General features: G+C 47.2%; 1 protein-coding gene across 2 annotated transcripts in view; it reads right to left on the bottom strand.

Annotated features, from left to right (window-relative positions):
- Nucleotides 1-13,960, bottom strand: part of MYOF (myoferlin) — a 157,833-nt gene extending 143,873 nt beyond the window's left edge. The window contains exon 1 of one of the 2 annotated variants that reach the window (XM_062214246.1): nucleotides 13,697-13,960. In XM_062214246.1, coding sequence (XP_062070230.1) covers nucleotides 13,697-13,784 — 88 coding nt within the window. In that variant the 5' untranslated portion in view covers nucleotides 13,785-13,960. The remainder of the gene's footprint in view (nucleotides 1-13,696) is intronic. The other variant, XM_062214245.1, reaches the window with a different exon arrangement.
- Nucleotides 13,961-14,710: the final 750 nt, after the last annotated feature.

Genomic DNA, 14,710 nt, shown 5'->3' with positions numbered 1-14,710 from the left:
TTATCCTGTGGCAAGCTTTCCCAAGAAGGCTGGGTTTTATTTTTCTTTCTTTTTTTTCAAGTTCTTTTGTTCTTGGTATACTCACTTCCTCTTTCCCACTGAGTCCCAGTGACCCCAACCCATTGTTCAGAAGGCGGGGAGAGGCAGGCATTCCTTGGACTTGATTGGGTAGGCATCAGTGGTATGTGATTTCTTCATCCACTCTGAGCCCAGGGAATACACAAGGACAACCTGGAGTCCAGCTAAGCCCACGTTTGTCTCTGCCTCAGCCCCTTCATAAAGAAAATGAAGGTGATACAATACCTACTTCCAAAACGTGCTCTTAGGATTCAGTAAGCTAGGACACACACAGGTGTGAGGCACACTGTAAGCACTGGATGGGGTGGGCGTTTGCCAGGAGTTGAGTCACTGCTTGGGACACCTGCATCCTATATTGGAGTGCCTGATTTGAGTCCCAACTACCCCACTTCCACTTTGAATCCCACTTCCTGCTAAAGTGCTCCCTGGGAAGCAATACGTATGTGGGAGACCCAGAATGAGTTCCTGGCTCCTGGCTTTGGCCTGGCCCCGACCCAACCATTGTAGGCATTTGGGGAGTGAATCAGCAGATAGATGATCTTTCTCTGTCTCTCTGCCTCTTCACCTTTCAAATAAAATGAAGAATGAATGCAACTTAAAAAAAAAAGAAGTGAATAAATGGTGGAGGTGGTTTTCAGAGGAAGGCATCATTATCACCTAGGCCCAAATCGCCACAAGACCCAAGTAGCAATGAAGGCTTAAAGCACTGTCTAGGTATTCTCAGTTGCATTCAGTTCATGCACCATTACCCTCTCCATTTTACAGATGACGTGTAGAGATTCTGGCAGCACTGAGAGCCACACATGGACAGTCAGCTACTGTGACTGTTCTGCCACTGTGTGTGCTGTCCCATGTGATTGTCAGGACCTACATGTGGTTATGTATATTGAAATTAAGGTTAATGTTAACATTTCAATTGCTGTCCCAGGCCACATTTCCACATGGCTAGTGGGTCCCCTTTTGCACAGGGCAGATTTTGAATAGTTCCACCATCATAGAAAGTTCTATTGGACAATGCTGCTGTAAATATTCTAGCACACAAACAAATAATCGTCAAATGGAGTAACAAGATAAAATATAGTAAAGTGGTCTGCCTTCTTTTCATCAGACTGACTAACTGTTGGGCAAAAGTGAACACAATGTCCACCTCTTTTCCAGATTCACAGCTTCACTACCTGAAAGGACAGCTTACTGGTGCTGTGTCAGTGGTCACCACTTGATCTGAAAACTTTATCTTTCTTTAGTCTCTAATCCAACCTGATTTTTTTCTCTTTGCAATGTGCTTCCAGAGGCAGGGTGAAACTAAAACAGGCACCTTAAATACTCTTCTACCATCATATGTGATTCTGAGGTAGGTCTCATTCCCACTTCACAGCTGGGGAAACAGATTCAGAGAGATTTCTTGCCATTAAAAGACAAAGCCCCAGGTCAAGGTTAAAGGGAGCCTGGACACCCCTGCCTTCTGGCCTCCTTTGAGTTGCAGCTTCATGGATCCCAGAAGCCTGACATTCTTAATAACCAAGATCAGTCATGTAGTTTTGATATAGGTAGACAGGTAGCTAATAACACAAGGAGATGAGGCCGGCCAACGCCCAGGCCACCGGCAGCGTCCAAATGCTATCACCTTCCATGCAGATTCAACATGATGAAGGCTTGGCACAGCCATTCCTCCTCATGCAGCTAAACCTCACTTCCCATCATGCACCAGATACCATAACACCTTCTTGGAGCTTACCATGTGCACTACAGCCCCACTCCAAACCCTTCCTCCTTTGAAGGTTCAATCAGACTGTGCCTGGAGCACCATCCATTATCCTGTAAAAGGAGGACTCCAGCCTGGGCAAGGGAAATTCTCCCTCAGGAGGCTTCCTGTACTCTCCTCTGAGTGTGTACTATCCCCTTGCTTTTCAATAAATCTTGCTTCCCTACTCACTTCTATTGACATTCCCTAGTTGTATTCCAACATGTAGGGGACAAGAACCTGGACTAAGTCTAACTAGGGGTCTACCTGAACACAGTTGGGGGTCTTGATCCCCACAACAGTTTCTGGGCATAGAGATCTGGTCCTATTTGTTCCTATTGATCCCTTTGGCCTGGAAGACCCTGACCTGAAGGAATGAAGGGAGAAGTCAGAATCAGTCATTCAATCACTTCTCGCTGACCATCTACTGTCTGCCAGGCATCGAGCTAGATGCTGGAGAAGGACATGGCCCCTGCCCTCCTAAAGCTTCTTGTCAGATGGAGGAGGCAGACAGAAATCCAATAAGCCAGAAAATATATAGCTGTAATTCCAATAGGTGCCACAAAGGAGTTCAGGATATTAGGAGAGAGACTTACAGAGAGTTCTGATTAAAGGTTACTCTGATCTCCCAGGATGTGATTCTGGGAGGAGCAGGATGCCCAGATCAATCAGAAGACCTGGAATTGTAGGGGACCAAGGCTGTTTCCCGCAGGTCTTTAGCTCTGCTGTGGCTCCCAGCACACCCTGGCCACACAGACTCCACAAGCCACAAGGCTCTCTTGGGCTGCCCATGGGACCCTGCCAAAGGGGATTGTTTAACTGCTGCCATGGAGGATGTAGTGAGTTGAGTGTGAATGGAAAATCCAAGGCAATGGAGAGTTACTAAGAACCTACTATATTTACACCCATTAGGATAGCTATTATTGAAAAAACAAAAGTAAAAGCAGAAAATAGCAAGTGCTGTTGAGGATATGGAGAAATTGAAACCCATATGCATTGCTGGTAGGAATGTAAAATGGTTCAGCTGCTATGGAAAACTGTAGGCCAGTTTCTCAGAAAATCAAAAATAAAAATTTTCATATGATTCTAAAGAATGGAAAATAGGCATACAAATAGGTATTTGTACACCATAGTGTTCATAGCAACATTGTTTGCTGTAGCCAAAATTTGAAAACAACTCAAATTGTCCATCAATGGACAAAATGAGGTATAGACATACACTGCTATGGTATTCAGCTCTAAAGAGGAAAGAGGGACAGGTATATGGCACAGTGCTTAAATCACTCATACTTCAGATTGAAGTACGTCAGTGCAAGTCTCACCCCCACTTCCAATCCCAGCTTCTTGCTGATGTGCATTCTGGGAGACAGCAGTAATGGCCCAAAAACTTGGGTCTTTGCCACCCACCTGGGAGACCCATACTGGGTCCCCAGCTCCGGGCTTCAGCCTAGTTCAGCCCCAGCTGTTGGGGGCATTTGGGAAGTGAACTAGTGGACAGAAGATCCCTATCTGTCTCTGTCTCTCTCTTTCTCTGCTTTTTTTTTTTTTTTTTTTTTTTTGACAGGCAGAGTGGATAGTGAGAGAGAGAGACAGAGAGAAAGGTCTTCCTTTTTGCCGCTGGTTCACCCTCCAATAGCTGCTGCGGCCGGCACATCATGCTGATCCGAAGCCAGGAGCCAGGTGCTTCTCCTGGTCTCCCATGCGGGCGCAGGGCCCAAGGACTTGGGCCATCCTCCACTGCACTCCCGGGCCACAGCAGAGAGCTGGCCTGGAAGAGGGGCAACCGGGACAGAATCCGGCGCCCCAACCGGGACTAGAACCTTGTGTGCCAGCGCCGCAAGGCGGAGGATTAGCCTGTTAAGCCACGGCGCCAGCCTCTCTGCTTTTCAAATAAAATGAAAATAAATTTTTTAAAAGGGAAAGAAATTCTGACACATGCTACAACGTTGATAAGTCTTGAAGACATAGTGAAATAAGGCAGTCATAAAATTGTGAACATTGATGATTCCACTTAAATGAGGTACTTAGAGTAGGCAAACTCAGAGGGACAGAAAGTAGAATGGTCATTGCCAGAGGCTGTGGGGAGTGGAGAAGAGTGTGTTATTGTTTAATGGGTACAGAGTTTCTGTTTTACAAGATGTAGAGTTGTATCAATAGGTGGTGGTGATGGGTATACGGCCTTATGAATGCATTGAATAACTGTACAACTAAAAGGAAGTAAGATGGTAAATGTTGTGTGCATTTTACCACAATCAGAAACAAAGAATCTACTATGTGCCTAATCGAGAGGCTGCTGTGCTCTCTCACCACTGACATCAGCCTTGGTTCTGCCTTTAAGCTGCTTATGCAGCCACAGCCAACGAGGGTCCCGTTTGTTCTGAAATGCTAAGCTGGGGCCACCCTCAGAATGTCAGCTAGCCACGGCCCCAGCAGTGGAGGCTGAGTGGGCATGAAGGGGAGGACATGAGCATTAACCACATGACGATGACGATGACGTGTCAGGCACTTCGCTGTGTGCCTTAGATACATTATCCTGGAGGGTCCACAGTATTCTGCCCATTCTAGAGGTGAAGGAACGAAGGCCAAGAACTGGAGCTACCCAAAGACACCTGACTCCTAGTCATAAAACCGGGAGTGATATTTAATCCACCTTATCTCTTTCCATGTCTTGTGTGAAGTATAGAAAGAAGCGGGCTCATTAAACAGGGAGTTAGGTCCAGTAGCAAAGATGAGAAAGGAACAGCTCTAATCCCAAAGATGGAGGGAGAGGAGCTGAGCGGTTCCTGGTCCAGGCTCTCCGAGGCTTGCTAGGTGCAGAGTACACAGCAGGCATACCCACACTCTTTGTCCTTGGCTTCCACCCTCTGGCACAGCTGATTGGACCAAGGGCAACCATCGGGCCAATCAGAGTTTTTCTTTCAAAGATCTCAATTCGAAGACACTGCCACTGTAATTAGATGGAGAGTCAAGACGAAGTCATCTGGTGGTAACCCAAAGCCCATGCAAGAGGCCTCAAGAAGGTGGCCAATGTGCAGACATGTGACCGCTGCCATGTGCAGGGAGCAACGGAGGCACGAGGCTGCACAGTCCCTGGAGGAGAGAAAGCACATGCCACACTGCCTGCCATGAGTCAGACTCCTGTGAGGCCCATGGTTTGCATTCTGGGAGATGTCTCCCTAGCTTTAGTAATTCCCCTCCCCTGAGATGTCCTTGCACAAGCTTGAGTGGGTGTCTTCCTTGCGATTGGACAGCTCCTAACCAGACACCTCACCATTCCATGTAGGACGGAAGGGTATAGAGTGAAGGATCTCTCATGAATGTGATACATATCACAGCTTGGCTGAAGAAACACTCCCCTCTGACCTTTGGCAAGACAGTAAACTTTGCCTTCCAGTACCACTTTCTGGCTCTATGCCTTTCTTCTCTCTCCTTGCAGCCTCATGCCCCCGTCTCTGGTGACTAATACCCTCATGCTGGAGCCCTCTGGCCTGGCCCTCACCCACCCACAGGGTGAATACTCTGACTAGGAGGAAGGGGGGCCCATCCAGCCTACCCACTGTGGGTTTTTTTTAAATGCATTTCATCAATCAGGCTGCTTTGTTAGTATTTTTTCATTATCACTTCCTTCTGACTGCAGCCCTGGAATGAGGTCCCTCTGCCCTGGTAAGCGGTTACCTCAACTAGTAAACCTTTCCAGTGTCCTCAACTAGGACAAGCCTAGCCTCCGCACTGCTGCCCAGTGCATGTAAGTACAGTGCTATCCCTAACCATATCAGATTGCTCCTTGCCAACCTCACCCTGAGGGCCATGGTCCCCTAATGCCCCATAAATTAGCTGATAAGGCTGAAGGTGCCAGATGTCCCATAGCTATTTCTGAGTGAGAACTATGCTTAGATCCACTCACAGTATACCCCTGCTCTACAGAACAACTGTTCAATAGAAATTATACAATGGGGCCGGCGCTGCGGCTCAATAGGCTAATCTTCCGCCTGCGGCGCCGGCACACTGGGTTCTAGTCCCGGTCGGGGCGCCAGATTCTGTCCCAGTTGCCCCTCTTCCAGGCCAGCTCTCTGCTGTGGCCCAGGAGTGCAGTGGAGGATGGCCCAAGTGCTTGGGCCCTGCACCCTATGGGAGACCAGGAGAAGCACCTGGCTCCTGCCTTCGGATCAGCGCGGTGCGCCGGCCGCAGTGCGCCGGCCATTGGAGGGTGAACCAACAGTAAAGGAAGATCTTTCTCTCTGTCTCTCTCTCTCTCTCTCTCACTGTCCACTCTGCCTGTCAAAAAAAAAAAAAAAGAAAGAAAGAAAGAAATTACACAATGGGTGAGGTGACCATTGCCATGCCATGGCATTCTGAAGCTATGTATTACAAACCCCTTAGTGTTTCACATATGAATTTTTCTTTTTTCTTTTTTAATTTATTTGACAGGTAGAGTTAGAGAGTGATAGAGAGAGACAGAGAGAAAGGTCTTCCTTCTGTTGGTTCACTCCCCAAATGGCTGCTACGGTCGGCGCTGCACGGATCCGAAGCCAGGAGCCAGGTGCTTCCTCCTGGTCTCCCATGCGGGTGCAAGGGCCCAAGCACCTGGGCCATCCTCCACTTCCCTCCCGGGCCACAGCAGAGAGCTGGACTGGAAGAGGAGCAACTGGGCCTAGAGCCCGGCGCCCATATGGAATTCTAGCGCCACAGGCAGAGGATTAGCCCAAGTGAGCCATGGCGCTGGCCGACATGAATTTTTCAATTGGCAGCTTCACATTATTTCTTGCCAGGATAAGAAAGCAAAAAGTCTAAGACATCAATTTGTCCCTGGAAAGCAGGTGAATCGATTGCACTGAATGTTCAGGAATATGTGACATGGCCTTTGCCAAACCTTAGCCATAAAACATGTAAAAGCACTTTAAAGGCAATTCTGCCTGAAAGAAGGCAGATTGGTCAATTTCCCTAGAGGGGTCAATGACTACTACACTAAGATGTCTCCAACTTCCTGCCAGCTCTTTGAGCCTATGGTCAACATATAAGACGAATAATCAGTATCAATAATGATGTGCTTGGGGCCAGCTCTGTGGCGTAGTGGGTAAAGCCACCACCTACAGTGCCAGCATTCCATATGGGCACTGGTTCAAGTCCTGGCTGCTCCACTTCCTATCCAGCTCCCTGCTAGCCTGGGAAAGCAGTAGAAGATGGCCCAAGCCCTTGGGCCCCTGCACCCACATGGGAGACCTGGAAGAAGCTCCTGGTTCCTGGCTTTGGATTGGCACAGCTCTGGCTTTTGCAGCCAATTGGGGAATGAACCAGTGGATGGAAGACCTCTCTCTGCCTCTCCTTCTCTCTCTGTGTAACTCTGACTTTCAAGTAAAAATAAATAAATCTTAAAAAAAAAAAAATAGGGGGATGCAGAAACTCACCAAGAAATCAGAAAAGAAATCCAAACCAGACAAATACCCACAACTCTGGGTGGAGAGCACACAAGTAAAATATGTAATAGAAGAGGAAAGGAAAAACAAGGCACATTAATTAAATTTAAAAGGTAATTGTGGGCCGGCGCCGCGGCTCACTAGGCTAATCCTCCGCCTTGCGGCGCCGGCACACCGGGTTCTAGTCCCGGTTGGGGCACCGATCCTGTCCCGGTTGCCCCTCTTCCAGGCCAGCTCTCTGCTGTGGCCAGGGAGTGCAGTGGAGGATGGCCCAAGTGCTTGGGCCCTGCACCCCATGGGAGACCAGGAGAAGCACCTGGCTCCTGCCATCGGATCAGCGCAGTGCGCCGGCCGCAGCGCGCTACCGCGGCGGCCATTGGAGGGTGAACCAACGGCAAAGGAAGACCTTTCTCTCTGTCTCTCTCTCTCACTGTCCACTCTGCCTGTCAAAAAAAAAAAAAAAAAAGGTAATTGTGGCTTTATAAATGACTGAGCCTACAGACTGTGCCCTGGGGAGGTACCTGTGAGTTCCCATGCTTCAAGAGGGTGTGGCCACTGTCCTTAGGCCATGAGTCTTAAATCCTCTCCTCCCGGAAGCCATAGGAATGACTCAGGAGATTAAACACTGTTGCCTTGCTGAGTGTTTGGTCAGTGCACACGCTAATCCCTGGCATGACTATTGGTGGGAACTGGTGGGAACCCCTCCCCCCACCTTTTTTAAAGCATTTACTTAATGAATGCAAATTTCATCGGTACAACTTTAGGAATATAGCAGCTCTTCCCCCCATACCCGCCCTCCCACCCCAACTCCTGTCCCACCTCCTATTCCCTCTCCCATCCTATTCTTCATTAAGATTCATTTTTAATTAACTTTATATGCAGAGGACCAACTCTTTACTAAATAAAGATTTCAACATAACTAGTCCTGGGTAGACCAGAGTAACCGTGTCTACAGAATAGCTATCTATAACCATGTGGGCAAACCCATCTGGTGCCTCCACAGGCCACAGCGAATGAGAACCCTGAGATCTTCCTCCCATCAAACGTCCTTGGGCCCCTGCACCCACGTGGGAGACCTGGAAGAAGCTCCTGGCTCCTCGCTTCAGATTGGCGCAGCTCCAGTTGCTGTGGTCAATTGAGGAGCGAACCAGCGGATGGAAGACTTCTCACTCTCTCTGCCTCTCCTTCTCTCTGTGTAACTCTGACTTTCAAATAAACAAATAAATCTTTTAAAATAAAAAAATAAATAAAAGTAATCAGGCACGTGTCTGTCAGATAACTCGCAGCATTTGGGGATCTCCACAGATTTACTTCCAGATAAGTCATTACTGCCCCATTTTTAAAAAAAAAATTTTTTTTGAATTTATTTATTTATTTGAAAGGCAGAGTTACAGAGAGAGAGGGAGAGACAGAGACAGACAGATCTTCATCTGCTGGTTCACTCCCCAAATGGCTGCAACAACTGAAACTGGGCCAGTCCAAAGAAGCAAGGAGATTCTTCTAGGTCTCCCACGTGGGTACAAGAGCCCAATTACTTGGGCCTTCTTCCACTGCTTTCCCAGGTACGTTAGCATGGAGCTGGAATGGAAGTGGAACAGCCAGGACTTGAACTGGCAACCATATAGGATGCTAGTGTGGCAGGCAGTGGCTTTACCCGCTATACCCCAGTGCCGGCCCCATATCCCATTTTTTTTTCCAAAGGATAATAAAGGAGTATTACAAAGACTAAGTGGTTTGCTCAAGACTATAGGTTTGATATGCTTATTCGGGGTGGAGAGTGTCCTAGAACAGTTAGGTTTGTAATCTAAAAATATGTCCATATGAAATAACAGGAATCTAGAAAAAAAAGTAACAGGGCAATTATTTGGTGGCCATTTGGACAGTAGTGATGGCCTTTCCACAGGGAAATGATCTGTACTGAGCAGAAGTGAGAAGAGTTTCTTCTTGGTGGGATGGAGATAACAGAAAGACAGGATGAGAAGCTGCTACAGTGCTAACAACTATGTTCCTTAGAGAAGGATGTCTTATGTGATGGTGATGTTGCCACACTGTAAAGTCGATAACCAGTAAAACCAAGTTTAAAAGAAAAGAAGGGGCATGTGTCTGGTTTAGTAGTTAAGCTGTGGGTCGCAGGGCAGGCATTGTGGTGTAGTGGGTTAAGTCATCACTTGGGATACCCACACCCCATGTCTGCATGCCACTTTGAGGCCTGGCTGCTCCACTTCCCATCCAGCTCCCTGCTACTGCACCTGGGAAAGCAGCAGATGATGGTCTAAGTACTTGAGTTCCTGCCACCCATGTGGGAAACCCAGATATAGTTCCTGGCTCCTGGCTTCAGCCTGGCCCAGCTCCAGCTGTTGGATTCATTTGGGAAGTGAGCCAGGGGGTGGAAGATCCTGTCACCCAGCCTTTCAAATAAATAAAGAAATCTTACAAAAACAAATGAACAAACAAACAACAACAACAACAACAAAACTCTGCTGGCTGGGACGTCCACATCTTACACTGGGGTCTTGAGTTCTAAGCCTGACTCCAGCTCCTGACTCCAGCTTCCTGCTAATGCATATCTTGAGAGGCAGTGGTGAAGGCTCAAGCAATTGGGTCCCTGTCACCCACATGGGAGGTCTGGCTTATGTTCCTGGCGTGGTGCTGGCCTTTGAGGGAATCCAGGGGATGAACTAGGAAATGACAGCTGTCTTTCTGCCTCTCAAATAAGTAAATAAAAAATAAATGAAAAGGAAAGGAAAGGAAGAAAAGCACATGTGTACATAGAGACCACAGAAACAGTCCTTAGAAGGGCACATATTCACAAGGACATGCACTGGAAGGGCTTCTACTACAGGACTGTTGCAACAGGCAGTGGCTGGAACAACTTTTGTGTATATAGCAAAAGGTTGAGAAGGATTCAAATCAAACTGTTCAGAGAGGTTATCCTTCATGGTGAAGAGTGCAAAGAGAGAAAGAGAAGGAGAGGTGTGACGAAAATTTTCACTGTATAGTTGTATAATTCCTTTTGGATAGTTTTATTTTTACATGCATTACTATTTTATTCATAAAAAATGTTAAGGGTTCGGCATTGTGGTGTAGCAGGTTAAGCTGCCACCTGTGACCCCAGCATCCCACATGGGTGCCTGTTCGAGTCCCGGCTTCTCCACTTCCGATACAGCTCTCTGCTAATGAACCTGGCAAAGCAGCAGACTATGGTCCAAGCCTTTAGGCCCCCACACCTATATGGGAGACCTAGAAGAAGCTTTGGGCTCCTAGCTTCAGCCTGGCCCAGCCCTGGCCATTGTGGCCTTTGGAGAGTGAATCCGTGGATAGAAGATATCTCTGTCTCTCTTTTCTCTGTAACTCTGCCTTTCAAATACATAGTTCTTTTTAAAAAATGTTAAAATATTATTTACAATTTGAAAAAGCTTCAAAACCCTGCTATATTGGGGGAATCATAGAGTGCTGATGTTGAGAGAGGTCTCTGAGGCCCACGTGATCCCGCTCAGCTCCATGGAGCCTCACAGCCTGACTGTCCAAGGGAAAGTGGCCACCTCCGGCTCGCAGGCACAGTGGCCTCGGGATTCACAGCCAGCTCACGGACCTGCTGCTCCCCAGGGATGTGAGAAATCAAATAAACTTTGTGACTTTCACAGTCTGCTCCTGCACTGCTGAGTATCAACAACAGCCACACAGCAGGGGCTCTGGGAGCCCCTGGATGCTGCTGGTTCGTACCAGACCTTGAGCAGTTGGTCAGTCAGCCTCGGGAGAGTTCTGAACACGACAGATGAGGTCAGCTCTCAACCGGTGGGCGGCCAGGATGGTGCACTCCCTACTGCAGTGTAGGTACAGTCTAACGGGACCTCACAGTCCCTGTACAAACATCACCACCAACATCTCCTTTCTGTGGCCATTCTTCCCACCATCTTGAGTCTGAGAAGAGCTATTTACTGACTTTGTGTTTTACATACTCAAAGGCAAAATGTTTACTCATTTCAGTGAACACAGGGGCCTTTTTTCTTTTTTGACAGGCAGAGTTAGACAGTGAGAGAGAGAGAGAGAAAGGTCTTCCTTCCATTGGTTCACTCCCCCTAATGGCTGCTACGGCTGGCGCACTGCGCCCATCTGAAGCCAGGAGCCAGGTGCTTCCTCCTGGTCTCCCATGTGGGTGCAGGACCCAAGCACTTGGGCCATCCTCCACTGCCTTCCCGGGCCACAGCAGAGAGCTGGACTGGAAGAGGAGCAACCGGGACTAGAACCCGGTGTGCCAGCGCCACAGGTGGAAGATTAGCCAAGTGAGCTGCGGCGCCAGCCTACAGGGGCTTCTTTGGCATTGCTTTGGTCATAACAGATCAAACATCTTCCTCACTGCACTCTACCCCCCTCCACACCTGGAAGACTATTTGGCTTTGCCCCATGCTCCCTGAGACAGACAGAAAGGGTCCTCAGTTCTAGGACCTAGTGTCACTTAATTTTACACAAAGCTCATCACAACTGGGGAGCACACCTTAGAAAGGCTGCCATCACCTGTGTTTAAAGCACTGGGGCAGATGGAAAGCAAGAGAAGTGTTATAGCCATTCCTGTATCCCCTGGAGCACCCAGGGCAATGCCTTCCATGTCTTGCTGAGAGGAGATGAACAATACACAGAACTAGAAAATTACAGAAACTGAAAGCTAGAAGAAACCCAAAAGAGATGAGTTTCCATCATTCCAAAAGAGAACTTTGGGGCCCAGGTGGTGAACTCTGGATTAGCCCAGGTAACACCAGCTAGAGTCCAGATGCTCCAATTCTGATCCAGGACTCTTTCTTGTCCCCGGCTGCTTGTTAGGCGAATGAATGAATGAATGAATGATGACTTTGTCACACAATTTGTACAACCAAAGGAGACCAAAAAGGAGGCTAAAGTTAAAGAATCTCACAAATGTAAATGTTTGTGTAGACTGACTATATTTGCCAATTGAACTAAAGTTGTCCACTTTCAGTTGAGTGTTTACTTTTATAGCTTTAGACATATTTCTGGTCATTTAAAATTTTCAACTAATGCATACACACCCTAGAAAAATAAGCCAGGTTTCAAGATAGTGTTAACTCTAATTTCTTTATACTCTACATGGTTTGCCTTAAATAATGACATCATCAGATTTAACCTCAGATATTTTTATATTTCTTTACATGTCCATGGTGAAGGATGCAAACTCTTTATGGTCTGTCCTTGCTTCAACAAAAAAGACTTTAAAAAACTAAAATTAACATGACATAACATGACCACATGATGTTCACTAACCCGATTTTCAAACACACAGCCCTTTAAGAATACAACTTTTGCCCTCCAGATATGTATTTTTTTAAACTAAAATATTGGCAGCTTTGGGTTTTATTTCTGTCATTTTTTTTTTCACTCTCATAAGGAGGGGTTTGGGAAGGAGAACAGAGAGAAAGAATGGACAAAAGAAAGAGGAAAGTTATAGATTACCCAGGAACTAGGAGGAAGAGGCAATGAAGTTCCTGGGGGAAGAGAGAGAAATGAGCCAAGGCGTGGTCAGGAAACATTTGCCTGTCGGGGCTGCCACTTTCTGCCATCCCCTTCCAAGGCCCTCCTCCTGCCAAGAAGTGAGCTGGCAACCTTACCAATGACCAGGGACAAACAGCAGATAGATAAAGCCGGCACACCCAGATTTAGACTCACCATCCCAGCCAAAACTGAGCCACTTGCTACACACCTACCACAAGCACATGTCACAGAATAACTGTTCGGAATTGCAATGGGCCTTTTAAAGAGAATCTAGTCTAAACCGTCCTCATCTGCTCCACGGAAAAGAAAGCTAAGATCCAGAGAAATGAAGTCACTTGCCAAGGTCATTCAACCAGACAGAACCAGATCCCAGACTACCAACGTGCTATGCACACCTCTGTCCCCCAGGAGCAGTTGAAAAACTCCAGAGCAGACCAGAAAAAAAAAAAAAAAAAAAAAAAAAAAATCCCAGCTGCATAGAGATGAGGAGCAATTACGAAGAGGCACAAAGTAACTTGAAAGCAAACTCACTGGAAATGTGAACTTCACCTCACCTGCCCAAAGCCCGCGGACAGTAAAGCAGCATGGGGCTGTTAACGGAGTGATAGTTTCCCCAGCAATTTAGTTGTCTCTCTTCCTCCTGGAGCTCTAACTTTGAGCCGACACTGACATTTTTTAATACCTGAAATCTGGAGACTAGCAAATACGTCTATTTCCCCCACAGGCTTACAGAACCCACATTATTTATTAGAATTAATCTATCAGATCACTCTAGGTTCTCAGAGTCCTGGGGAAAATGAAATACCTTCCACAGAAATCGGTCTCCTCCCCTGACCCGCTCAGGTAACAGAAGTAGGAGAGACTTTGTCAGTCGCCTAAATGCAGACTTTGGAAAAATAGGATACAAGGAAGTTCCATTCCAAAACAGAGCTTCAAAACAAAGAAGAAAACTTTTTCTTACCCTTAAAAATAACAGAAACAATCGGATCCGGCTTCCCAAATTTTGTTTTAGGGATGTTGCTGGCGGATTCCACGATCACCCGGAGCATGGCTGGTCACGGGCAGGAAGCGAGCTTCAGCAAACTGAGTTGGAAGACGCGGGCTGCGGAGCGCCGGGCCGCACCGCCCCGGGGAGTCTCTCGCCCGCCCGGGGAAGAGGGAAGGAGAAAGGCAGATGGGTGGACCTCTGGCGGATTATTTACTGAAGGCTGTGTGTAAACTGATACCCAGACCGGAGTCTACACAGTGCCGCAGGCACCGCCCGATGAGTTCGGAAAATGTGGAAGTGAAAAGGACAAAACCTCAACCCAGAGTAATTTTGTGCAACACTTGAAACTAATATGGATTCGAAACTAATAAGTGCAGTTTGGGAAATCACTGACATGTGCTGCCTTTTAGCAATAATTCGGGATACCGAATTAACTGATTTTCTGCCACCCCTTTCATTCCTTTCTGAGTTTCATGAAGTTTTAAAACTACCTTAGTCTTTTTTTTTTTTTTTTTGTATTTTACTTTTGCGATTTCTCCTCTTGTTGAACACACCCTCTCAATTACCACTTAGGAACAGCTCTAAAAAAAGCTGGTGAAAGGCGCCCTCTGCTGTATAGCAAAGGAATAACTGAGTCTATTTCACGAAAACAATCCAGGCTCCAGGAGTTAATAAGATTGGCGCATTAGGGGTTGATTTTTCGCTTTACAAAAGGGATTCATCGTAGAATGTCTTCAAACATCCCTCAGAAGTGATATCTGGACGCTTAAGTTCTGCTGGTCCTTCAAATGCTGCTAACAGCCCTCGATGAAAGGCACAAATGACTTCATTGCTCCAAGACCTACCCCCCCCCCCCCCCATGGTATCTGCCCCTTCTGGGGAGGAGTCACAAGGGCAGAGTAGCCTGGTGGGGCTTTCAAAAATTGCTTATCATTTATTTTCACCTCCTTGAAAGGCAGAGAGAGAGCAAGAGCGAGCAAGCGAGAG

The sequence above is a fragment of the Lepus europaeus genome, chromosome 17, assembly GCF_033115175.1.
Source record: "Lepus europaeus isolate LE1 chromosome 17, mLepTim1.pri, whole genome shotgun sequence".
NCBI classification, from domain to species: domain Eukaryota; kingdom Metazoa; phylum Chordata; class Mammalia; order Lagomorpha; family Leporidae; genus Lepus; species Lepus europaeus.
Note: the sequence above shows the minus strand (reverse complement) of the source record. Positions and strands in the feature narration are given on the sequence as shown.